Consider the following 24682-nt stretch of genomic DNA (forward strand, 5'->3'; position numbering starts at 1 on the left):
CTGATGCATGCACCTCTTACAACTGGATGCTTGTAATGTGGAAAATCTAGAAATAAAATAGCAAAAACTAAAAATCTACAAGCTCATCGCGATGCAGTGTGGGCTTGTAGATCGGCTACTTTCGCTATTCGCCATACAACAAAGTATACGGGGCTTAATGGATAAGTTAATGTTCAAAATCACTGTGGTTAAGACCAATTGGCTAACTGGCTAAAATGTCTACCTACCACTGATGAACTCCTGCTCGACGAGGGTGTGGATGCTGGCCAGGTGGCCGCTGTGCTCCCTGCAGTCTTTCTCGGCGTCCTCCCAGGTATGTCGGCGACTGAAGTATCTGTAGCAGTGGCCGTGGAACTTCCTCCATGTGTGCTCACAGCCCTCGGTGTCTGCAGAGAGCGAGGCAAATACCACAGGGGAGAAGATGAGAGAGGAAGAAGGTGAGAGGCGGAGAGACCACGTTTCTCATCTGCAAATCCCCAGAAGTTGTGTGAAGAGACAGGGTTATGTATGCAGGCCGAGAGATACGAGAACATGGAGACGTGCACAGGAAATCAGTTGGGGGGATTTGAAATAAAAGGGAGGAATTTCACTGCTGCATTTTATCGTCTTGTTTTTCCAAATTCATACATAACAAATGTTCCCTGTCTCAGTCATAGCACACAAAATCTACATAATATTCTCAAACATCCTCCTCTTTCATTCTCCAGCTCCCTCTCTCTCTCTCTCTCGCTCTCTCTCTTCCTCCCTGTCTCTCTCTATCTGTACTATTTTGCTCAAAGTGAGGCACTTTCCCTCCTGTGACACTATCTTTGCCCTCCTCTTCAACCCTGTTCCCTCTCTCCTTGTCTCTTTTCCTCTGTCTGGAGTCTGAGTGCTAATCCACAGTGGTGGCAGTCCTATGGCGAGGCAGCTTAGTCCAATGAAAGGCCTTTTAATCTATTCAAACTAGAACAATCTTGAGAAATGTCTTTCAGAGTGCAGTGCTTGTCGGCTAATTAAGCCCTGTCACAGTGCTGTCAGCACCTCCCTCCATCTCCTCCCCCTTTCTAAAATTGTCTATCTCCAATTCCCTCCGGGGGTTAACTTAGTGACTGAACTGTACTGTACATCTCAAATGTGATGACAGCCGAAGGAGGGGTGGCTGAGGAGCGTACCACATGCATGGGCTCTGATGCCTTGGTGGCGTACGTGTCCCGAGTTTGATTCCTCTCCCTGACTCTCTCCCCTGTTTCCTGTCTATCTTCACTGTACTCGTATATCGTAATAAAGGCAAAAAGCCAGAGGAAAAGCGTATAAAAAATGTGATGACAGTGTGTGTATGTCAAATCTGTGTGTGTGTGTGTGTGTGTGTGTGTGTGTGTGTGTGTTATGCCTCTAGTGCTAGGAATATATGAGGTAAGGTTTGCGTGTCCCACAAAAGTCCATCTATGGACATAATGCTGAAAAAACATAATGTTCTGCTTTAATCTTTTTTTTTAAAGATATCTTTTGGGGCTTTTTTGCCTTTTATTGATAGTACATGAGGAACAGGGAGAGAGAGAGATGGGGAAAGACATGCAGCAAAGGCCGTCAGGATCGGGACTCGAACCAGCGACGCGCTGTCAGGCTGCATTAGCCTATGCGGTATGTGCCCGGACCGCCCCAATGCTCAGCTGTTTTCGAATGCCCCTTTTAATTAGTTAGATGTATGTAACTTAGTATGTAACTTTTAGTATGTAACTTTGCCCTGTGTTTACATAACAAACTACTTTTGTTTTTTTTACCAATTATTTCCCTCTACTGTATATCAGCAGTTGTCACTGAAGTAGTGTGGTGGTGTTTATCTGCCAGAACACAGTGCCCTCTCACTGTACTTTGACGTTTTCATTGTTTGTTTTGGTAGACTGGGACTGGGTTTTTGGGATACCAAAAAACACCAAAATACAGGGATAGGGCAATGTGGATCTGCAGGCAAACACCACCACACTACTCCAGTGGCTGATAACTACTGGCATAGAGGTATTTATTGTTATTGTTATGTAAACCCACTGCAAAGTTTCAGTACATACTATGCCTTTAAAGATCCCACTTCCACAAGCCTTAAAAAGTAGATGTCCCTGCTTTCGAGGCCCAATCCTGGCATGCATCTATACTGAGGTTCTCACATATTCTTCAAATGAAAAGACAGCATTCCTAGAGTCATTTATTCCACTTCTTTTGTGGAAAGAAAACAACAACAAAAAAATTAAAGCAAGCATGACAGTACTGTTCAACAGCAACAGGAAAACAAATTGAGACTGACTAGAAACCCTAAGGCTAACCCTCAGTTAGACACCTAACCCTAATTTATTTGTAAATGTGTGTGCTTGCATAATACATGTAGGGAATGTTTCGAGTATGTTTGTTAACCCAGCTACCTCCCATCCCCTGAATTCCCCTTTAAAGGGGAATTTTGGACCACAGTTTTCTTACCTTTTCTATGATGTTATGATATCCTAGGATGAATGCTACAGTAGAAAATTGTCATAATTCCATCTCGGGTCCGCCACAGCTAAAAACGCGTGCCAATAGGCCTTGCGCTAGATCGCATATTTTGATAGCTTTTTTTTAGTTTTTATTTGTTGAGATCTGACTTGAATGCGCCCCACCGGAAGTCTCGCTAGACGAGATTTCAATCTCGTCTAGCGAGACTTCCGGTGGGGTGGGGAAGTCTCTTGTTCTTTATTGCAGTATTGATACTTTTACTTAAGTAAAACGTAGTTTTTTCCGCCACTGCAACTGGGCAGTGTAAATTGGGCTGTATGCTTAGTATGCAGACAGGGAAGAAAGGTATAGGGGAAGACTAGGAGGGCAGATGAGAAGTGGAGAGAGGGGAAGAAAATGCAAAGGAGGAAAAGAGATGAGAGATATGAGAAGATAATATCGAGAGCTCTCTTTGATAGCCTGATACACTAAAGTGTGCAATGGGTGATCTGTCTTTCCTCAGTCCTTCTTAATGTAATGCACTCCTTACAATGCTCTCCATCTGCTGCTACTGTAGGTTAAGATGAGATGAGCTGCTGAAGCGGATGATACTTAATGGAAAAGTACTCATCTTTCTCTCGCACTCTCTCCATTTCTTTCTCTCGCAACCTTATAGCCATCAAACAGGCAATCTGACCTCTACAGCTCTCTTGGCGGCAGAGTGGGAGTGAGAATCGTATCAGGATATTGATGTTTGTTGCATGCATTCAACTTAAGAACTTAGTTGTGTGTGACCTATCAAGTGATTTTATTGTTGTATCTTACAGTGCATTCTCTTATATGAAACACAGTTAGGGATCGAAATTCATGAACATACGCACGCACGCACGCGCGCATAATAAAGGGAGTAGGGAGTGAATACATCTGCATGCTACACACATGATAAAACCAAAGGGAGACAGAGAGGAGAGGAGAGGAGTGATAGACAGGGAGAGAGAGCTAGGGAGCAAGAGAGACTATCCGATAGAAAGCAAGCAATATGAAAACATATCTGGGTGTTCTTTTCAAACAATATTTCTAACTTTTGAAATAGAAGCAAGCAAGATTTTTTTTATTTATTTCAGCACGCTAACTTTCCAGGAAGAAATGCTATAGTTTCTATTAGCTTGGATTCCCCATTGAGGATGTCATTGGTAGGCAGGTTTCTGAACTGTCCATATCCCACTGCCCACCAATGAGACACAGAGTGAGTAGATGGAAATTGTCTACTATTACTACTAAATGAGCTTTAGTAAAGATCAATTATGTGTTGAATAATTATAAGGTTGAATATGGGTGAAGTACTACTTTAAGTTAATCCATTAAGACCGGGAACACATCTGTGTAATTTTCAGATTTCTTTGGCTATTCAAAAATAGCAGATCTACAAGCTCATAGCCTATGAGATTGTAGATCTGCTATTTTTTTTAACAATCGTGGTTTAAAGCGAACATTTTAAAGGTAGGGTAAGTGATATTTTTTGGTTAAAACAAAAAGTATTTTGTTAAAAGGTTAAAACACTATATTCTGATAGTAATCATTGCTATAGAGTGTTTGTTCAGTAACAGATGTCTCCCTGTCTCTCCAGCTCTTTAATAAACAGAAAATACATTTTTCGGTAGGTGTCAAAATCTCAGCCAATCAGGAGAAAGTACCCATTTTTAAGCTTAATTTGTATAGTGTTCCAGTTGCAATTTTGTCTGCTCATTTCTTAGTGTCATCACTTCCAATTTCATTTGTTTAATCTATATCCTGATTGAGTTCTCTGTCCTGGTTGGATAAAATTGGAAATGAAACTGAAACGAAAATGCATTTTCTGTTTTATAAAGAGCTGGAGAGACAAGGAGACTCCTAATACTGAACAAACACTCTATAGCAATGAGTACTATCAGAATATAGAGCTATTTAACACTTATTTTAACCAAAGCAAATCACTTACCCTACCTTTAAACTCTGATCTGTGCTTCTGGGGGTCCCTGCATGGAACAACATATTTTGAGATGGGATATCTTTGAGATTCAAATACATATCATGGAAAAGTTGGAGCACAACTGATATAGCAACATACTGTTAGGATTTAGAAAACATTTTTAGATATGTATTTGGCCCGCGGACCCCCATTTCAAAATGTTTTGTTCCGGGAACCCCCCATAAGCAAAGATTTGAGTTACAAATGTTACAAAAAAAGATTTTTCAAAAATAGGAGATCTAGCCAAATAAATCTTAAAATGACACAGATGCGTTCCGGGATTGAATGGGTTAATATGTGCAGTTTGTGCACAGTTTGAGTAGTGATCCCCAAGGAGAAATAACTTCCCTGAATTGACCCAGCAGTGGCTTGCTCCGAGCGAGCACACAGGGGAGCAGTTGGAGGTTAAAGGAGAATTCCGGACAAATTAAGTGTTATCTTTGATGTCTCGTTACTCACCTACCGACGTAAAAAGTGGCGTTCTTTTTTTCCATAGATTCCCCTGTCGTCATTTTTTAAACCCCCTCCGTTGTCATAATGGGAGCGCGTGGGATTTAACACTGGATGCTTGTTTCTTTCCAGAACCTGGCAACACGTGTTGCCAGGTTCTGGAAACAAGCAACCAGTGTTAAATCGTTCGCCATTAACGGTAGCCTCGCAGGAAGTTTCAGCTCATGTTTGACTATCATGAGACTCTACAATGAATCGTAGTAGAGAAAAAAATAACTTTGCATCGGTTATAATAGACGAATTTCCCTAACCCACGCGCTCCCATTATGACAACGGAGGGGGTTTAAAAAATGACGACAGGGGAATCTATGGAAAAAAAGAACGCCACTTTTTACGTCGGTAGGTGAGTAACGAGACATCAAAGATAACACTTAATTTGTCCGGAATTCTCCTTTAAATGTCTTGCTCGGGCGTCATGAAGGGTGGAGGAGCCCAAGATCGAATCGGGGACCTTCTTATTCCCAGACGGTCGCTCTACGTCCTGAGCCACTGCTGCCTGCCGTGTTCAGTATAGCACACTGTACAGGCTGGCTGGTTGTTGTGTGCATGTTCTAGTGTGGGGACAGTCGTTGTCTCATTTGGCCCAATCTGGGAACCCAGCGCCAAATGAAAAGGAAAAACAGCGCCCTCTGCTGTTTTTGACTATCTCAGTTGGCTCTGGGAGGAAGAAAACGTAGCACCCGTGCACAACGAAACCGGGGTTTTGGTCTGCCTTCAGCGCATCACTTCCGGTGGTGCGACTATGTTTTCATTCCCACTAACAATATTTCTACACGGAACACTAACACCACTTCTCCCAGAGAACATGGATCGTTTTGGTTATAAGCCCACTTGTTTCTATGATGAAAGAGCAAGCTGCTTCCTGATCTGAAGGCACGCCCACTTGAAACCAATGCGCACGGGTTGTCAACACGGCTACCGACAGATTCAAACGCAGAGCAGAATCTGTTCTTGAGAGATTACATGGCCAAATGGAAATGACATCTTTACAATGTCAATGAATGTCAATCGATAAATTATTCAATAGGGGAAAGCCGGGACGAACGACGCGGAGGGACGGTTGCAAGTCGGACCTTTTTTCATGCTACACTTAAAATTCACATTGGTCACATCCGACAATGTTTTTCCCAGTTCTGATCAAAATTGGCAGAGTTGAAGCCACTTTTGTGTATTTCCACACTGTAGTAAAAAATACCCTATTTGAGTGTTTTCCATTTGTACTGCTGTGTTTATTTGGTGCCGATTGTAAATGTCTGTTAGGCTAATCTGTGGGCTAACTCTCAGTGAAGGTTCCATTGAAAAATATTCATTAGCTTTTTTGCTAGCTAGCAAAACATCCGGGGAGGGCAGGGAGGGACGAACGGCGCATTACGCCACTCGGTGCAATACGGACAGGGAGGGACGAACGGTGCATGTGTAACACAAAGTTGAGGAAACAGACAGAGGTGACATTAACATGATACATTTATTTGACTATCAGCATGGTCATTTGCTCGTAGGATTATACTGAAGCATCAATGAGAGTTAGATGCCAGAAATGTAACTTATGTGCTTGTTATAGGACATTTCATCCGACCGCGCCGTCCGCCCCCCCCCCCCCCCCCCCCCCCCCGTGTATGCACCGTTCGTCCCGACGGGCGGCCGTGTGGGGAGAGTAGCGCAACGTAACTTTACTTACCGATTGCGTTCGACTCGTTTCACTAAAATTAAAACGGACTGCGGGTAATGGGAGAGGACAAGTGTCTCTTGTTCACAAAAAAGTATGGCTACATGAAATTAATTAATCTCTGTGCAGGGAGGGAGATAGAAAAGGGTGCGTCGTTTGTCCCTGCCCTCCCCTAAGCTACATCCGCCTGTAAGTTGAGAAGTTGAGAAATATATGAAGTTGAGAAGCATACTGTATGAAATCTACTCAACCCTGCTTTTCCAGCTCTCTGACATGAGCTTAGAGGGCATAGTTGTAGAGTTGCTTGCACTTTCATTATTAGTGTGGTTGCCCGAATGGGCAACCAGACTATAGTACTCTACCGACTTTATTTCACTAGATAAACTTTTTTCTTTACTCGCTACTCCTCCCACAGTTTATTTTTCCCAATTTCGTGCCATATGTCAAAATGACCGGCTTCATCGGGAATCGATTGCTTGTACTTTGCTAAGAGATTGGTTACATAGTTTAATTGATATTGATTTATTAGTGCATTAAATGTCCCCATCCACTTTAATGGGAAAATGAAAAAACTCAAATTCAAGTATTTTTTTCTCAGAAACCGTAAGGGCTAGAGTTACAAGACTTGGAGGGGAGGTTCATAATTTTGGGCAAAATTATTAAAAGAAAAATTATATCATTCGGCCACATGGTGGCGCTATAAAAGCCCACTTTACGTTTTGGCCTACAACTTTTGAACCGTAGGTCGTAAAATAAAAATCTTTTTCCCCCTAGATTCCTTGGGTCATGACGCAACCCCATATAGGCCACGCCCATTTGCGTCTGGATAGATTTTCCGCCATTTTGAATTTTCTTCAAAACACACTTTTAGCTCCTCCTCCTACAGATATTGTCCAAATCTCAAAAATCGGTACACATGATCTATGGACCCATGCGATAAACATATCCAAGTGAAATTTTTATAGTCATTACCGTTCGTCCGTAAATGGCTTCCAAAGTTAGCGGAAGGGGCCCGTTTTACGAAAAAGGCCACAAATCACGAACAAAACGTCCAATCAATCCCAAATTTGAATCAAATGTCGAGGGTGCTTTACTCAGCGAATCCCCAAAAGTATTTCTACTTTGATCCATAGGAGGGGCCACAAATGCGCAAAATGTAACCGTTTGATGCAAAAACATCATTTTTGGGGGGATCTGTTCTCTCAAAAAGAAAAGCAAGTGATCTCAGGAGTGACATGACGATGTCATTGGCTCGCTACATTTTTGGGAGGGGCCTGTTTCTTTAGTGGGAGGGGCCTATTTCCTCAAATCAAAATGGCACGTGTCACGAACGCGGGATCCGATCGGCACCGAATTCAAAATCGCACGTCGCGCGGCCTCCGCCGGTATTCCTACCGGCGTATTCCTCGAGTCCTGGCGGCAGCGACCTGCGACTCGTGTCGGCGCAACCACACTTTGCAATTGCCCTGAATTGCGACGCGTCTAGTTACATTTAGTCTCTCTCTCTCTCTCTCTCTCTCTCTCTCTCTCTCTCTCTCTCTCAATCTTTTTTGGGGGAGTGCACACTTATCTGCTAGGGGCTGGGGCATAGATACAAAGCAGGAGACAGGCTCCTTTTCCCCGTGAATCTTGCTAACCACATTCCTCCCAGCAGTACGAGGGAGAGTATAGCTCGTGACATCTGAGTGGTAGATCAGTGTTAGCCATAGCATGATGTTACTGCAGCTATCAGAAACCCTGCAGGACCAGTGCCAGTTATGCCACCATTTTTTACTTGGCTGGCCACTAATTCACGCCCGCCACCCCACCCCACTCTGCCATCACTCCCAGTAGCCTCCGCTACCTTGCTAATAAGTCTCTGAAATTGTTTGTCCACATGGTGGTTGCTGCATTTTATTGGTGTTGGGAAGGTGTCCAACTTGGCTCAGGAAGGTGGACAGTGGGTCGTTATCTACAAGAACAGCAAGACAACAGTCACTGGGGGCACTTCACAGGAACACGCACGCACGCACGCACGCACGCACGCACGCACGCACGCACGCACGCACGCACACACGCACACACGCACACACACACACACACACACACACACACACACACACACACACACACACACACACACACACAAATACACAAATACACATACATGTCCCTCAGCGAATCGACACAGCCTCCGCTGTGGGAACAGACTGGCTGTTAGCCCAGCTACTGTGTGTGTGTGTGTGTGTGTGTGTGTGTGTGTGTGTGTGTGTGTGTGTGTGTGTGTGTGTGTGTGTGTGTGTGTGTGTGTGTGTGTGTGTGTGTGTGTGTGTGTGTGTCTGTGTGTGCGCGCGTGCGTGTGCTTGCGCACAAAGCTTGCGTGTTGATCGTGTACAGAAGTCAACCTTGGCCACTCATCCTGACAGGGGATGGCGGCATGTGAAAGCAGTGAAAAACAAATTACTGCCATAACCTGACAGGAGGGCAACGTGCACACTCGTGCATGCACCTGCATGCATGCTCACGCACAGAAGGGCGCATGTAATTTATCATGCCCTTCTCTTGGATCACTTGTGCTTGGTACTTGGTTCCCTCCCACGCTCTCTCAATCACAGTCGCGGGATCTAGGGGTGCTGAGGGTGCGGCGGCACCCCCACCCCCAGGTGCCACACCCCTTCGCGTCCCCACCCAGGAGGTTAAGAATGAATATTGATGCAAAAGAAATCTGCCATTATAAATTCGTAATGGGACTGGAGTAGGGGATTTTTTTTGCATTGGTATTGTTTTTGCAAAAGCACTGTCTGTCCATGATACATGCATTATGTTCTGATGGACCACTGTGCACCAATATAGTTCTTTATGTGATAATATTGCAACGTGTGCGGATTGTGTGCACGACGATGCATGACATTCAAGATCCCCATCCCGCACTTCAAAGTAGATTTCTGTCATTGACCTTCTCTGTAATCTGTTAAGCTTGATAGTTAAATCCTTTTGTCAATTCCGTTTATCAGTCAATCAAAGGTTAAGATTTGAAATGTAGGTGTCTTGTCTGGCTTCACGCTGCCTATAGCAGAGAGAGAGAGAGGGGAGGGGGGAATACCGTATATCGTTATTGCCTTGGATTGCGTATGTTTTGTGAAGGCATCCGTTTGCGGATGCCTAGGTTTATTTTCACCCCCTGGTAAAAACAAACTTCCCACGGCTATGCTCTCAATCACAGCTGGAATACGCAGATGTGTGCGATTTGGATGATAGCTTTACGTCTGGGTTAGAAAAAGGGGTTACAACAATGGGATTCTCTGTGGAGCGCTAAACCCCAAATCCAGTAATTCCAAAAGATATGAAATAGATTGCACATCTCACACTTCAAGACAAGCAGGAGAAAATACTCACTTAATACATACTTACACTTTCTTATTTGGAACAACAGAGAAACACAAAGAGCCTTCCTCAGAGCACTTATAAAACACAGATTAAACTCAGCAATACACGAGGGCAGAATTGGCACACAGCTGTGGTTTGGACCTCATCAACTAGGAACCAATTACTTTTCATATCCCATGATTCTACTGTAGATACTAGGACCAATCACAGACGTAATTAGATTGATTTAAAGCCTATTATAGAGTATGAAGCTGCACATAATACAGTTTCTGCAATCAAGGACATAGATCACAGCCAGTCCTAACCTAAAAATCATTTTATGTCATCGTTAATTCCATACGGTGCCATAGTATTGAGGGCGAGTGTGTTTCTAACCTGGTCACACAGACGTGTCAGAAGCGCCTCCATTCTATGGCCGCGGAGGGGTGGAGCTTCTCCATCGCGTTCAATACATGAAGTTAAACATAAGTGAATTTTGACCAGGTTTGACCAATAGTATAGAAGCTGGTTGACCCCACTTGGCAGGCTTTTCGGTTTTCGCTTGTACTTTTCTTTCAGTGAGCCAACCACTTTAACGTAAGTAAAATGAACTACATGCCAGTAAATCAGCACTGCCCACATTCCGCAAGACAAGATGGGTAAAATGTACACGTTTAGCGCCTTGGCATGCATACAGTACATACTTTTCCCATTTGCAGGCCTGCATTTCATTTTCCACCATGACTTTAACCCTAACTTTTAAATTGTTAAGTGAGACAAGCTCCTGACATTTCATAGCTCCAGGCCAATGGAGCAGACAACTGGAAGGCATTTTTTTACCGAACTCGGTCAGGAGGAGGATACAGTTTTGAGAACATAGCCAATAAATGTTATGGCACTGCAGGGTTATGAATGTGCATAAATATGATGGGAACTGTCTAAGTATTGCCCTAGAAATGAAAAGGTACCAGTGACTCAGCCTGCGCAAAGTTAAGGAGGGCCAGCCTACACTCATAAAAAGGTACAATGATGTGTTTGAGATTTATAGTTGGTGACAAACCTCAGCACCCCCGTGGTACACCGTGTCCAGCAGACATATTGCTGCCACAGGAGTATGCATCCATAGAGTATCGCCATAATCTATTACTGGCAAGAAGGTAGCAGAGACAAGCCTCTTTCTTACTTCAAAAGAAAAACCTAACTTCAGTCAGAATACTTTCCTGTCTAAAGTGAGACTTTGGATCTCTGGATCTCACAAACACATCTAGATCTGACATTGGATCTGGAATCCCCATTGTTGCCATCCAGACCAGCCTGGACGTTGGGTGCTGTAAAAAAGGTTGTGGGGGGGGGGGGGGGGTTGCCTCAATACTGTGACATCCCGCCTTGCTTCCTAGCTTATGTTCTTCATTGTTTTATTCTTCCTCCATTTGCTCTTTTATTTTGAGATACTTATTATCTCATTTCAGAGACTTCATTTCATTTTCCCACCTGTGTGATTGTCTATTGTCTTTTCCTTGCCAGATTTGTATGCATATCTTCTGACTGACTCCCTCCCTGAGTACCAAACCTCTACAAGTGAAGGTTTTTGATTAAGATTTCAGCCTCTGAGTTGTGCTATTGAGTCCTCTCGCTGGTAACTCCACCAGCTGTTACAACTGCTTTGGGGCCTGAATTGCATACATGCATACATATATATTTTGTGTTCTGCCAGGCAGAAAGTTCAGAACTGTGCACAGGGTTCAAGGTAGAGGGTAGCACGGGTCCACCCGGAACCAAAGACCCGAGCCCCGAACCGAAGAACTGTGCCGGTTCGGGGCCAAAATATTGACATGTCCCTCGGGCACGGGTCGGATCAGTTCCAATTGCCACGGTCGCGGTCGGATCCATTTGAAAAGGATGGACCCGTGTGGACCCGTGAGGACTCAACGACCAGTTTTGTATTATTATTATTATATTAATTTCTTTAACCTTCGGTTTTAAAATGAGACCAATGCGTTGTAATTACGCTCCAAAATCCATATTGCCTGTTCTCGCATAGTTTAATGTTAACAGCCGATCTCACGAGCACTGCACTGCAGTCGCCCCAAAACACAGTCGCCCTGGGGCAAATCCGGCGGTATTCACCTGGTATTCTTAAACGTAACCTCAGTAAACTATGCCTAAACCTAACCTTAATCCTAAACGTAACCTCATTAAAACGGTGCCAACATCTAACCTTATTCCTAAACTTAACCTCAGTAAAACTATGCCTAAACCTAAACTTATTTCTAACCTTATCCTCAGTAAAACAAATACAAGAAAATGGGGACGAGTGTGTTTTGGGGCGAGTCTTACGGGCGGCTACCCTGCGACCTGCGTAGTAACACCATGGAGGTTTTTTAGCAGGCAAAATGCAAACAAAAGCCACCGGGAAATTGCAAGTTGGAACGTTGTCTGTGTGGAGCATGTTTATGGACATAATTTGCGGGGACAGACGGAATAAAGTCGGTGAAATGTTCTCTGTCTGTCTGCAACACAGAGCAGAATGCACGCGACGCAGCTCGTCTCTGTGATTACTCTGTTGGGGTTGGGGGAGCAGGAGCTGACTGACACACATGGCTAATCTGAATACCAGATTAGCCATGTGATTTAGCTATAAATGAGCTCAGGGTCCAGTATAGGTCTGAGACCCGGTCTAATACATTTGAATTATCCTCGGTTCGTTTCGGATCGGGTCCAGTTTGCCTCGGTCCCGTTTCGGGCCGGGTCCACCTATCACGGGTCCGCTTCGTAACCGGGTCCAGTAATTTAGAATATTTTCTCGGTTCCGTTCGGACCGGTCCAATTATCCACGGGTCAGTTTCGGTTCGGATCCCATTTTTTGGACCCGTGCTACCCTCTAGTTCAAGGTTTCTTTATTATCTCCGCTAGAGGCCAGAGATGACATTTTCTCCTCTGTCCGTTTGTCTGTTTGTCTATAGCCTCGAAAACTTGTTACAAAAGAAAAAAAGCCTGGGGGAGCCATGCAGGAACGATGGTCTTGGACCTTGTTATCTCCTAACCAATCAGAGTGCAGAGGGGCGTCGCTCTAAATTTGGTGACGTCAGCGTGCTCCGTGCACAGGCCGAGGGGGGGAGGGGAGGGGAGGCGGGGACATAGATTGGTGAAGCAATAGGAAGCCACGCACAAATCCGGGCGGCTGTGTTTGGGTCCGCCCTTCAAGACCATGGATTGAGCTCGTAGCCTCAGGCTAGTTTGTCTATGAACAGCTAATCTCCAGCACTGCTGGACTGATCAGCCTGAAACTTTGCATACACACTTCCAGTAGGCCAAGGAAGAACCTCCACCCCAAATGTTTCAAATTGGCCTCATGGTGGGACTATAACAGGCCGCTTCAGATGTTGGCCAATAACTCGAACCTTGAACCGAGCCGTACAGTAAAGTACAGTAAAAAAAAAGAAGAAAAAAAAAGAAAAAAGAGAGGGGCGCCCGCTAGCCTAGCGGTCCAGACGCATACCACATATGCTGGTAATCCAGCTTGACAGCGTGTCGCTGGTTCGACTCCCGATCCCGACGATCTTTGCTGTGTGTCACCCCCCCATCTCAGCCTACTTTCCTATCAATAAAGGCAGAAAAAGGCCCACCATTTTTTTTTAAACTTTTTTTTTTAAAGAAAACGTTTTTCTGCCATTTAGCATTTTCTTCAAAACACAACTTTTTGCTACTATTCCTATCCATGTTGTCCAAAAGTCACACAAATCGCAATACATTATCTCTGAGGTCACACAATCAAGTCAGATTGTTCACATTCCATTCTTGGCGATGATTGGCTATGACTGACTTCCAAGGTTTGCAGGCAACCCGGCCTGTCGGAGATCTGTGCTCAGGGGGAGCAACACTTTTCTTGTTGTTACATCTTGTGCGCGGGTACATAAGAGTGAAATTATTTCGCTATGGTTCCTCAGACATTGTAGCAGTAATAATAGTAATAATAAACAACAGGCAACTTAAGGTGAATGGCAAAGAATAAAAAACAAAACAAGGAATAATCAAAGCATAAGAGTAGCAGCAGTATCAAACCAGTTTGAACCATTGGTTCTGCCTCTTAAGGTACTTGAAGGTGCTGTGTGGAAGGTTCTTCCTCCTATAAGCACAGTCTAATATATAAATCGGGAAGAGAGAGCGACAGAGAGACAAGGAGATCAAAACCAAACAAACTTGGCCTTTCTCACAGATCTTAAACCTTGTTTTGTCACATTGCCTTGCTCTCTCCCTGACAGCAAGCCTCAAAGCCTGACATCAAATCAACCTCTTCAAATATTTACTCCTTTCCTTTCTCTCCCTTTCACTGTACACAGGAAAATCCTGCGTTAATGTTTCCATTTGTAACTCTAAAGGTCCTTACACACCGGCGAATATGCGAATATACGCAAAATTCTGACTCGTTCCGAATAATTAAAAGACGCTTTTTCGCTTCGCGAAACTGATGTGGACGCTTGCATTGACTTTATAAGGTTTTAAAAAAAACGTATTTATTCGCATGAAGAATTCGCCCCGGTGTGTAAGGACCTTTAGAGTGTACACTACAAATGTAACCAAATCAACCCATTTGGTTACATCTGTTCATCACCAGATTTTAATTAACACTCATTGTTCTGTGTACGTGGCTAATGTATGAAAACCATTCCCTCAAACCCAAGGACATTTCCCTCTCTGTGGTTCACATCATTTCTTTGTCAGACTGATTCAAATGCACGGATGTACGCAATCAAGCACGCACACACGCACTGCACACACACACACACGCACACGCACACACACACACACACACACACACACACACACACACACACACACACACACACAGTTGAAAGAACACTCAAGATTTTACAGTGTCGGTCTGAGGGGAGTGGAGGGCGAGTGGAGGGCAGAGGGGTGGGTGGGGACATTTTAGCGATTAATATTCGCAGAGAGACAGAATGAGCGGTTAGGAAATAAAAGGCCAAACACTTCCAGCTGACTGATTGGGTCATTTATCCACTTCACCAAGTGATATTTCTGCATCGTGACTTCTCAGACCCCACCGATGATGGAGCGCATTTTGTATGTATGTGTGTGTGTGTGTGTGTGTGTGTGTGTGTGTGTGTGTGTGTGTGTGTGTGTGTGTGTGTGTGTGTGTGTGTGTGTGTGTGTGTGTGTGTGTGTGTGTGTGTGTGCGAGATAGAGAGAGAGATTTGTATGTGAGCCAACCTGTGTCTACGTGTGTGTGTGTTTGTGTGTGTGTGTGTGTGTGTGTGTGCTCGTGTGGGCGTGCATGTATGAGTCAGAGCATGCTGTCATCCTCGTTCCCCCCCGTGTGCGACTCTCTTTGAAGAGTGACAGCTCAGTGTTGCCATTTGCAAGAGGACAGACGACAGCAGGCCACGGAGAAAGACAGAGTGGGCGAGGGGGGGACAGAGAGAGGAACAGAGTGAAGGGTACGCAGGAAATCCTCAGTGTTCATTTAACTCAAATACACCTTATGGGTCCATTTGTGTCCATTTTCACATTCTGACGTAAATGTAGGGCAACAAATAAGGTGCAACTTCAGATTTTTATATTCTAGTTCACTTCTAGCCAACAACTGCTTTTTTATATAATTATAGGGAAATTACATAAAATGAGGAGTTCTGAAAAGATGACTGTACATGTAGCAAAATGGGTGGAAGAAGTAGCTATAGTTGTACATACTGCATTGTTATAATATTGGCCTATACATGTACATTGTAAATGTCTACTATTCAAAACTAGCTATATTTGCATTGCTCTGGAAGCCTTTTCTACGGTTAACTGTGAAATGTATGCATATTGATGATATAAGTGTCCCTGGGACACAAACAGAAGCGTCCCTGTATTTGTTTAAATGCAGCTTGGGTGAATTTACCAGGGTGGATTTTCTTCCACTGCTAACATCATAGCCTTGAGTATGGGAAAAAGGGAGGGCGGGGCGGATTTAGCTGTTCAAACACCAAAATGTCAATACATGAAACATATTTAATGTTCATGAGAATGCCAAATCACTATTTTTTTTAACTTCCAGCGTTTAAAATGATTGGTTGCCCTGTTTTTAAGTTAACACTGAGGTTTTTCACTTTATAGAGCAATGATTCTCAACAACCCCCAGTTTGATATGCATTAGTACACGGACCCCCATTTTTTTTTAAAATACATTTTTGGGGGCTTTTTCTGCCTTTAATGATAGGAAAGTAGGCTGACAGGAAATGGGGAGAGAGATGGGGAGGTGACACGCAGCAAAGGCCGTCGGGATCGGGAGTCGAACCCGCGACACACTGTCAGGCTGGATCACCAGCCTATGTGGTATGCGCCTGGACCGCTTGGCCAGCAGGCGCCCCCACGGAACCCCATTTGATATGATTTTTATCTCTGAGACTGCAATCTACACTGTACAAGGGTTAATGTTAATCTCTCCGTACAAATGGAACCGGGCATTTGTACACAGGACAAGGCATTTGTAACGATCCATTTGGTTCCTAATTGCTTTATCTTTAATTTAGCTGGGGACCCCTTGGAACGCAGCTAAGGGACCCCTGGGGGTCCCCCACATTGGAAACCACTGTTGTGTAGAGGATCTGCAGATAGATAGCCAGGGACAGAAGGTGAGAATGTGAATGTGAGGAGAATGTGGGAATGCTTGTGGAATCATTAATGGCCATTACCAGTGCAGTGATGAGTAATGGGACAGCCTCCTGGTGTGATTCTCACAATTAAGTCAAATGGATGTTACAGTAGAGCACCTAGAGACTGTAGCGAGGATGACTGATGTGGGTCCAAACATTCATTCTGCATAATTAGCCAATCGACCTGTCTATGCAGAAAGACACTGATGGAGGAAGACAAGGTGACGGCGAGGACACTCCGTGCCCGTGCACACACATGCATGGACACGCCATGGGACGCACAGTTGTGCACGCACGCACACGCACACGCACACGCAAGCACACACACACACACACACACACACACACACACACACACACACACACACACACACACACACACACACACACACACACACACACACACACACACACACACACACACACACACACACACACACATACACCCCTATGTATATGAATAAAATGTCTTCATCCATGTTTGTTATCAGTGGGTTGACCATGCAGTTGATGAGAACTTACACATGGGCATTGACCATGTCCATGTGCAAATGCATGGAGTGAGGAAGTTGATGTTTACGTTTTCCCAAATTTAAGATGTTTATTAGCATTTTTGCCAGAGCTAGTTGCAGTCGTGGTCTCAAGTCCTCCTCAGGTATAGACTAGTAAGCAAGCAGCACAAGGCATGGTCCTTCATTGAACAATTATTTATTCCTCATTACATGAGGACAACATACGTAATGTACTGCAGTAATTAGGCAGAATTATATACGTACAGTTTTTATAGTATCTTTATTTCCAGGGTCTGTCAGTGTGTAATTAGTGAATGGACAGCAAGGACAGCACATACAGATAATTAGGTAGAATGTACAGTAAATAGGTATACTGTATACAGTATGTATTTTTAGCTGCGGTCTTTCAAGTGCTGCCACAATAGAATACCAATGATGGATAGCCCTGTGTCCTAATTGGGTGAGAGGACAAACAACATGTAACGTTTTAACAGGGAACTAAATGTTTTAAAAGAAACTGTAACATTTTTTTTATTTACCTAAGATTATTATTTTTAAAGAGAATGCTGATCACACAAAGAGAGAGATGCCCGCTGCGTATCATAAATTACGAGCTTGTTCTGCGGAATGTACACAAAAATGGTAACTCTGTTAATTAAAACTCAAAACTTTACTGTGGGAAGGCTACTGACCCTTCGTTTCAGATCGCTGCAGTCAGAGGAGTTGGACAGCTTCCCTGGGAAGTACAATACACCACTCTTCTAGGGGCAGACAACCTTATTGTTTTAGGCCTCTTCCTCCGAACACAAGTTACGCTTAGCTATACCACTCATTAATGCACAGAAAGGAGAATATAGACTATCTGCCGCACCTGCTGCCAGCCCCATCTCCTCCTCCTCCCATATGTCTATCCTCCTTCCTTTATACCCATCCTTATTCTCTCTCTCTCTCTCTCTCTCTCTCTCTCTCTCTCTCTCTCTCTCTCTCTCTCTCTCTCTCTCTTCCTTTCTCTCTCTATCTCCCCTCTTCACAGCTTCTACCCTCTTCTCATGCATGTAAGCTCCAGACCTGCTGGGAAAGCGAGTGACAGTGGCTCTAGGAATGCACACTAATTAAGCACCTTGAATGAGAATGAAGCCCCCGTCCCTTTCTTCCACAGGCAAACAGTGAAGACAATAGCATATGGCCTGTAGGAGCTATACTTTCCTTTAATTCTTCTCATCAGTAGCCAAGTTGTTGCAGAACTTCTGGGACAATTTCTTGCTTTCTGTGTGTGTGTGTGTGCGTGTGTGCGTTTGTGCGTGTGTGCGTGCGTGCGTGCGTGCGTGCGTGCGTGTGTACGTGCGCGCGCATGCACAAGTTAAAACGGTGCTACGGCACCTTCTGTTGTCAAGACACGGCGTGTGCGCCTCTTGACGTGATATTACAATGCATGAATCTTCATTAGCAGTTAATAGCCTCCGCCGACCCACAGGCCAACCAAAAATTAATTTGGCAGTGTCACGCGTTCTGCTGAGTCGTCGCTTTTGACTGCAGCACAGCGGTGTAGCCAGGACACACAGCACAGAACACAGCATCACAGTCAGCCAGCTGTCCCCGGAGTCGGAGATGGGCTGTGACAAAACAGACCTGCTCTCCCTCTGGTGCTTGCGAGACACTCGGACAATTGTCATTGAGTTAAAAAAAAGAAAAACTAAAAGAAACAAAACACAGCAGCAGGGACTAATTGCACATCAAAAGATGCTGCCTACTGCGGCATGTGAACTGCAATGCGTTCAAAACAGTCTAATGTGATAAGAGCCGGGGATGGGACCGCAAGACTGGGATCTACAGCCCCACAGGCACCAGGAACAGAGTGAGCCCAAGGTCACTGAGAGCCAGTGGTGGACAGTAACTTATGGATACTTATGACTTTCACTTTGATTCCACTACATTTCTAGGAAGGGAAAAAGTACATTATGAATTAACCACTTAAGCCCTATTTCAAGTATAGTAAAAAAAATAGCAGATCTACAAACTCACAACGTGCTGTAATGCTACAAGTTGTAAGCTTGTAGATCTGTTATTTTCACTATTATTCACATTTTTGTTATTTTTTTTGGTTCTGAGGTAAAGAACAAGGTAACAACCAGTAGAGGAATACATCTTCCAAAGACGCTGGGAATGGATTGGCCACACTCTTCAAGTCTGCATCTAATATCACAACATATGCCCTGTTCTGGAACACACAAGGGAAAAGGAAGAGGGGCAGACCAAGAAACACCTGGCGGCGTGACCTGGATGCAGATGTGAAGGGTTCTGGCCACACATGGGGACAGCTGGAGAAACTGGCCCAGGACCGGGATGCCTGGAGAGCACTTGTTCGTGGTCTATGCCCAAAGTTGGGCTGGAAAATCTTTGTATTTTTTGGAAAATCTTCTAAATTTGAATACAGCAATGCAAAAGGAAATATACTTTGTAATTTCTACTTTTGAATACTTGAGTATTTCTACCTAAGTACAAATTTGACCGAGCAACTTTCCCTTGTAGTGGAGTAATATTTGACCTGGAGTATTTATACTTAGACTCAAGTACTGCATGAGGGTTGAGTACTTTGTCCACCACCACTGAGAGCAACAGTAACTACACCATCTAATCCTATGGCTCCTCCATTTTGGATACATTGTACATTCTCAGAGTTACGAGGATAAGAGGATAAACTAACTCTCAGGATTTTACTGTGTACAACCAGTTAAAGTAGTTAAACTACACAGGCCCGTGCCACAGAAACCCACCAGCTGTGCATTCATCACCGTGTGCGTCTACCGTTCTTCAAGCGTGAGTGCATAAATCCAATCTGAAAACTTGACCTCTACTGGCACAGGTTGGCGGTGCTCTGCTATAGCCTGGCTACTGGCTACTGAACTACGCCAAAAGGGAGGTGATTTGTAGCCTGGCATGGGTAATTTGAGCAGCATAATGATATTAACCCATTTTGGGTGGGAACCCCTTTTTGTAACTATACCTTTCAGGACGGGAACCCCTTTTGGGGTTCCTGTTGCTATGTACAGTATATAGCAACATATTCTTTTTGTAATTTTTGAATAAATATTTGAAGTTTTTCAGAAAACTTAGGTCAGGATTTAGAAGGCGTTTTTAGAATCGGCCTCAGGTCTAAATGGGTTAAGAAATGATTTCCAAAATGCTATATCCATTTTTTTTTTTACCTGATGTGCATTATTCATTCTGTCTGGGTAAAATTGTGTCAGCCTAGGAAATTGATGACTGTGTCTATACTATCTTTTAAAACATATTGAAATGAGTTTTACTTTCGTGCCATCAATTTGCTATGCTTGCTCTCATGTTATTATTCTTGTAGTTGGGAGATGGAGTGAAACCTTTCACACAAAGGAAGGCATGCAGAGAGAACATGCTCAGGAAATGGGAGATTGTCAATTTTTGTTTGTTAGACGTGGAAAACACACACTCATCAACATGGGAGTGTGCACTCTCACGAATGCATGTACCCTGATAACACAAAGGGTCACACTCAACCTGGAATGATTGCACGCACGCACGCACGCACGCACGCACGCACGCACGCACGCACGCACGCACGCACGCACGCACGCACGCACGCACGCACGCACGCACGCACGCACGCACGCACACACACACACACACACACACACACACACACACACACACACACACACACACACACACACACACACACACACACACTAGTTCCCTGACTGTTTTTTTGTCAAATAAAAATCTATTTTCTTTTCAACCCTTTTTCTTCGTCGTGTATGCCAATTCCTCCCCAAACACATTTCTGTGTGTCGTCACTGCTGTATCCTACTGACTCACCTGCCAGTGAGGAGCCCCCACCGGGAGGATGTAGAGCCTTCGTCCTACTCCTCCCGCCCAACACTCCCTGCTGACAGGTGCCGAAAAATTCCTTTTTAATTCCTCCAGTCCGCCACTCTGACAGAACTCAATTTGAGGATAAAGTACTCTTTATCATTCTGATTGATTAGTCCTCTGGTGTATACTTTTTTCTTTTTTTTTTATAAAAAAAAAAAAGAAAGAACAAATGAAAAAAAGGTATACACCAGAGGACTAATCTATCAGAATCTCTGTCTCTGACAGAAATCAGTTTGAGGATAAAGTACTCTTCATCATTCGGATAGATTAGTCCTCTGGAGTATACTTTTTTTTTTTTTTTACAAAAGATAAATAAAAAAGAAAGAAATCCACCTGTTTGCCATTGAATAAAGCTGAAGAGGTGGATGCAGTCTTTTCCATAATCCAAAGACAATTGACTCTGAGCCCGTAGGATTCAGTGTAGTCACGAATATCACCCTCTCTGCCCGGCTCCTCTCCCCCGAACACGGGTCACTTGCTCGTACAGGCGCTCGACAAAGCCGGATGCGCCACGGTGGATTCGAACCCCCCCGACTCCACGGTGGTGGGCTGCTACTTTACCACTGCGCCACCCAAGTGCCCTCTTTAGGATTGTTTATTGGAAGTTTGGAACAACAGAGACGACCTTTACGGACCTGTTCAGCACTGTTTATGGACCACAAGCAGGGAAAGAAAAACTAAATACATCCAGGACACTATAGATTTAGCTATTGCACTTTGCAATGACATGCATATTGCACTTAAATGGCCATCAAACTGTGTTTCAGCTTTTTCAGCTCAGTAAATCTACTGTACCTGCTCACTCCCTGTACTGGAAGTCCCTCTGTAAGTGGCAGCCTAGTACCATACTGTGCTGAAGTGTAAATCTATACGTGTTCTCTAGCTTCCCATATCTATATACTGTAGCCTCAGGCTATCAGAGCCCTGAACAATGACCAAACTGCCATGTCAACTGTCTTTTAACAACATGAACACTAGTGTCCCTATTCTGCAAAGATACTGTAGATACCTTTGACGAAAATACTATACCAGATCTACAAGCTCAAAACGCATCGCAATGTGATGCATTGCATAAAAGTTATTGCCAACGAGCATTGTTCGCATAACAGACATAATCTACCACAAACAAAATGTCCAAAGTTTTTCATATTGTTAGAACAGTCTGTAAAGCTGTTGAGTATTCTTGGTGCGTGCAAGAAGGTTTCAATGTAAGACAGACAATGACGTGGAGAAATAGGTCTGGAGTTTTATTCAGACGAAGGTTCACAGCAAAGTTCTCACAGCAAACTGGTTATTCAGCTTTAGACAAGTCAAGCTCCTCCGATGAATTCATGAGACTCACTGTTCGTGATGTCTCCTTATATCTAAACAAGTACGGTCACAGTGACATTATTTCACAACACTTGGAAGACAGATGAGATGACTGGCCTTTCATCTGGACACCCTAAAGAGCTATTTCAGACCCACCATCTGACCATTACGAATCTCTCCTTTGCTTAATCGTACCTCCTGATGCCAGGTGGGAGGCAACATATTGGTTTATCTATCTGCTCGCACAGCACTCCCCTGAGCTCCAGCCATCCTAATGCCTTAGAAGGTCCTGCCCACCCAGCCGACCTGTAACCTAAACCCCCCAGTCAGCCTCCTGACCACCCGACTGGTTTTATGATGAGCTCACAATATGAGCTGACTCATTATGATGCACTACTGAGAGGCCTTGACCCCTCCCCCCAGTCTGTGGGAGACCTAGGCCTCTGTCTAACAGTTTAACATATATTCTTTTGGAGATCACAATAAAGCATGTTATATCAACATATCACTGCACAGTGCGTACAGTATGTGTACTTGAGTGAGTGACAAATAAACCCTCTTAAATCTTGAATTTAGCAATGCGTGCAGGAAATCTGTAGTGTCAAAGTGTAAGTGTGAGGTATGGTGTTTTCCAAACTGCTTCCCGCCAATGTTAGCCAGGTGAGTTTGCTGTCCTACTCGTTAGTCTCAGTGTGTATAGGACACACTACATTGTACTACCTGCTGCTTGTTCTTGTACGCAGCTGTTTTACTGCTGTTGGAGGCTCTGTTTTATAGTAGTTCACCCAGCGCCATCACTTGGGCAAGCTGAGGAAGATGGTACATCGTAACTTTTATACTGAGTTGAATCTGAATTGTAACTCGCAGACATGAGACAGAGTAAGAGACAGATATGAGACAGAGTAAGAGACAGACGTGAGATGGAGTAAGAGACAGACATGAGACAAAGTAAGAGACAGAAGTGAGACAGACATGAGACAGAGTAAGAGTAAGAGACAGACATGAGACAGAGTAAGAGACAGACATGAGACAGAGTAAGAGACAGACATGAGACAGAGTAAGAGACAGACATGAGACAGAGTAAGAGACAGACATGAGATGGAGTAAGAGACAGACGTGAGACAAAGTAAGAGACATAAGTGAGACAGACATGAGACAGAGTAAGAGACAGGCAGAGACAGAGACAGAGACAGAGTAAGAGACAGACAGACATGAGATGGAGTAACGAGACAGACGTGAGACAGAGTAAGAGACATGAGACAGAGTAAGAGACAGACATGAGACGGAGAAAGAGACAGACGTGAGACGTTGTAAGAGACAGACGTGAGATGGACTAATAAAGGAACATTGGCCATGTCCCCATTGGCTCCACTCAGCCCACATTGTAAAATCCTGTGTTTTTTTTTGCGTCTCATTTCTGCACCTACAAATGCAGTTAGTTTGTCATTTTAACACATTGGGTGCCAGAGGTTTATTAAAATATTATACGTTGAGTGCCAGCATTTCTTCCATCCACTTGCGTTATACATTTCGTGCTGTGAGAAGCCCTGACGCGGAAATGCATGTAAACAAAGCGTGCGTGCGAGACGGCGGAGGGTCCCGACTAACGCCTGGAACAATAATATTTCCAACGCGACCCTCCATTGCAGCGTGATCGCCGATCGAAAACGGCTCGTTTCCACCACATTAAAAAGAAATGGAGATATTAAGCTTTTAATCAAGGAGATAACATTGAAAACGCCGACCGGAAGGATTTTTGACATGGAGCCACATCCAGCCTCTTCTTCTCAGAAACTGCTTGGGTGATGTCAAAGTTTCGTTTTAGCGCCCCACGTGGCCCACATGTATAAAAATAGAATTGGGTCAAAAACGGTCCGGACCGTTTTCGGCACTTCTCGTTTGGACCCTCAAAAACGGTCCGGACCGTTTTTGGCATTCAATGTGTTAAGCATGCCTTGTTTGTCATCGCAAAGTGCAGACACATTTAACGGTGGTTCGCGCAAATGACAGGAGGAGGTGTGATAAGTCTGGTTCATTCCGCATTCCGCTGGATTTACTAATGCTCAGGGTTGCTTTAAAAAGCAGCAGCAAATTAGCACAGAGACAGGAGGGCTCTATTAAAGGAAGCTTGTGGTGGAGATAACAATAAATGCAGCAAGGAGACACGGATTGCCGTTAGGTCTCGAAAAACACGCAGACAATCAAGACATAATGAACACGTAGCCTAAAGACTAACACAATAATTACTCTGAGAAATCAAAGACATTCTTGGACCACACATCATTCCCACCTGGCAATAGTCATGTTGCTAGCAACTCCA

The 24682-nt window shown here is 44.2% G+C and overlaps 1 protein-coding gene across 1 annotated transcript in view; it reads right to left on the bottom strand.

Annotated features, from left to right (window-relative positions):
* The window catches only part of ncanb (neurocan b), a gene marked incomplete at its 5' end in the record, with an annotated part of 147976 nt that overhangs the window by 13817 nt on the left and 109477 nt on the right, over window positions 1-24682 (bottom strand). The window contains one exon of the mRNA XM_080430638.1: window positions 228-386. Coding sequence (XP_080286764.1) covers window positions 228-386 — 159 coding nt within the window. The remainder of the gene's footprint in view (window positions 1-227; window positions 387-24682) is intronic.

Source organism: Gymnoscopelus braueri (genome assembly GCF_963280865.1).
Source record: "Gymnoscopelus braueri genome assembly, chromosome: 6".
Classification (NCBI taxonomy): domain Eukaryota; kingdom Metazoa; phylum Chordata; class Actinopteri; order Myctophiformes; family Myctophidae; genus Gymnoscopelus; species Gymnoscopelus braueri.